Raw genomic sequence first — 2258 nt, 5'->3', positions numbered from 1 at the left:
AATCGAAGTTCCTTTTCAATGAGTCCGAACACTGGGCGGGGTGGGGGAGGGCTGTGGTGGGGGGTGCGGGGGAGGTGGGGGGTGGGGGCGGGTGGTGGAGTTCCATGAATTGTGCAACCTTACAACTGATAGAGGTCTTTAAAACGATGAAAGGTTTGGATAGAGTGGATACACAGAGAATGTTTCCACTTGTGGTGAAGAGCATAATTGGAGGCCATAAGTATAAGATAGTCATCAAGAAATCCAATAGGGAATTCAGCAGAAAGTATTTACCCAAAGAGTGGTGACAATGTGAAAACTCAGTACCACAGTTGAAGCGAAAAGTAACGATGCATTTAAGAGGAGGCTGCACAAGCATATGAGGAGAAGGTAATAGAGGGTTATGCTGATAGAGTTAGATGAGGAACGACTGGAGCAGGCTCCAGTGGTGGATAAATGCCGGCATGAACTGGTTGGGCCGAATGTCCTATTTCTGTGCCGTATATCGTCTGTAATCCAATGTAAAATCTCTTGGAGTGAATCTAGTTTGCCAAGGGAAGGCTGAACATCCACCAGTTCATATGTTGCACGGATTTATTCGACTGTGTACAGTTAAATCCACAGGCAGAAACATTGGCAGCTTCCTGTTATACTTGACTCGGCTCCGTACCCAGTGAGACTGGGACAGACTGCAAACTCTGATTGTACCACCTAAACTGACTCTCCTGTCCGGCTATCCCTAACCACTCCATTACAAGTGGTATTTTCAGACATCCAAACTATTTCTTTGCGAATTGTCCTATTTTCCAATTTCTTGCAGCGAACCTGATGTCAGTTGTGATCCTGTCCCGGGGAAAGTGCGGTCTCTCCAAAGGTATCATTCGCTACATGGTATCCATGTCAATTGCAGATCTCATGATCTGTGTCTTTAATGTAACTGTGGAGAGCATCTTTAGGAAATATTTCCCGGATTCATTCTTGAACTACAACAATGTGTGCCGTTTTAGTGCTTTCATACAAGCATCTAGCGTCCAACTCTCTGTCTGGTCCACAGTGTCGTTCACCTTTGACCGCTTCGTAATCATTTGTTGTCAGAAACTGAAATTAAAATATTGCACCGAAAGAACTGCCACTGTGGTTGTAATGATCGTGGGTGTGCTCAGCATTTTGATAAACATTCCAGTTTATTTCCGTTATGAGCCCTACTATATTGTTGGGGATATAGCGTGGGGCTGCCGGACAGTAACGGGTTATGATTCTTATCCAGCATGGAGAGCTTACAAATGGATCGCGCATCTCTCAGTCCCATTATTGCCATTCCCTTTGCTGGTGCTGTTGAATTGTATCACTGTCAGTCACATCTTAGTGGCCAATAGAGCTCGCAGAGCCCTGAAGTGTCGCAGCAATTGGGAGAACAGCAGTGATCCCGAGATGAAGAACCGAAGAACATCCATCATTCTGCTCTTCACTATCACGGGGAGCTTCATTGTGTTGTGGACGCCAGTTGTGATACTTCACATCTGTTTTGACATCACGCAGTCAACTCTTTTCCCAGGTCCAAAGTCGCTATATTTGGCGATTAGAATCACCTTTCTTTTGATGTATTCCAGCTCCTGCACAAACACCTTCATTTATGGGTTGACCCAAAGGAGATTCCGAGAGGAGATTATGAACATTGTGAAATATCCATTTACTCGCATTGTGAAATGATGTAAGTGCTTAAAATAGCCGCATTTACTCATAGTTAATTGTTGGATGTCTCAATTGGATGGCGCCTCCCAATCAGTTCAATCTAATCGTGTATTACATAAAAACATAGAAATTTACAGCGCAGAAGGAGGCCATTTTGGCCCATCCTGTCTGCTCCGGCCAACAAAGAGCTGTATGGTCCTTCATCAGCAGCCCGAAAGGTTACAGACAAACCCATGAACAATAACGGAAAGGCAAAGAGCACCCAGCCCACACCACTGCAACACCCCTTATACGCAAAACATCTACACTTCACCCTAACCGGAGTCATGTGATCTCCTGGGAGAGGCAAATACCAGATAAAAACCCAGGCCAATTGAGGGAGATAAAATCAGGGAAAATTCATCTGTGACTCATCCAGGTGATCGAAACTAGTCCGGGAGATCACTCTGGCCATATTCTATTCCCTGCAGTACTACGCCGTCCAACAAAAGGTCATCCACTCTAATCCCAATTACCAGCTATAGGTCCATAACCATGCAGCTCACGGCACTTTAAGTGCCCATCCACCTAACTCTTAAATGTGGTGA

General features: G+C 45.2%; 1 protein-coding gene across 1 annotated transcript; it reads left to right on the top strand.

The window, feature by feature from the left end:
* Positions 1-867: 867 nt before the first annotated feature.
* On the top strand, positions 868-1689 carry LOC139230143 (melatonin receptor type 1A-like). The gene has a single exon (XM_070861985.1). The coding sequence runs from the start codon at positions 868-870 to the stop codon at positions 1687-1689; it is 822 nt and encodes a 273-aa protein (XP_070718086.1).
* Positions 1690-2258: the final 569 nt, after the last annotated feature.

The sequence above is a fragment of the Pristiophorus japonicus genome, chromosome 19 (genome assembly GCF_044704955.1).
Source record: "Pristiophorus japonicus isolate sPriJap1 chromosome 19, sPriJap1.hap1, whole genome shotgun sequence".
In the NCBI taxonomy this organism is placed as follows: domain Eukaryota; kingdom Metazoa; phylum Chordata; class Chondrichthyes; family Pristiophoridae; genus Pristiophorus; species Pristiophorus japonicus.
This window is presented reverse-complemented; position numbering and strand designations above follow the sequence as displayed.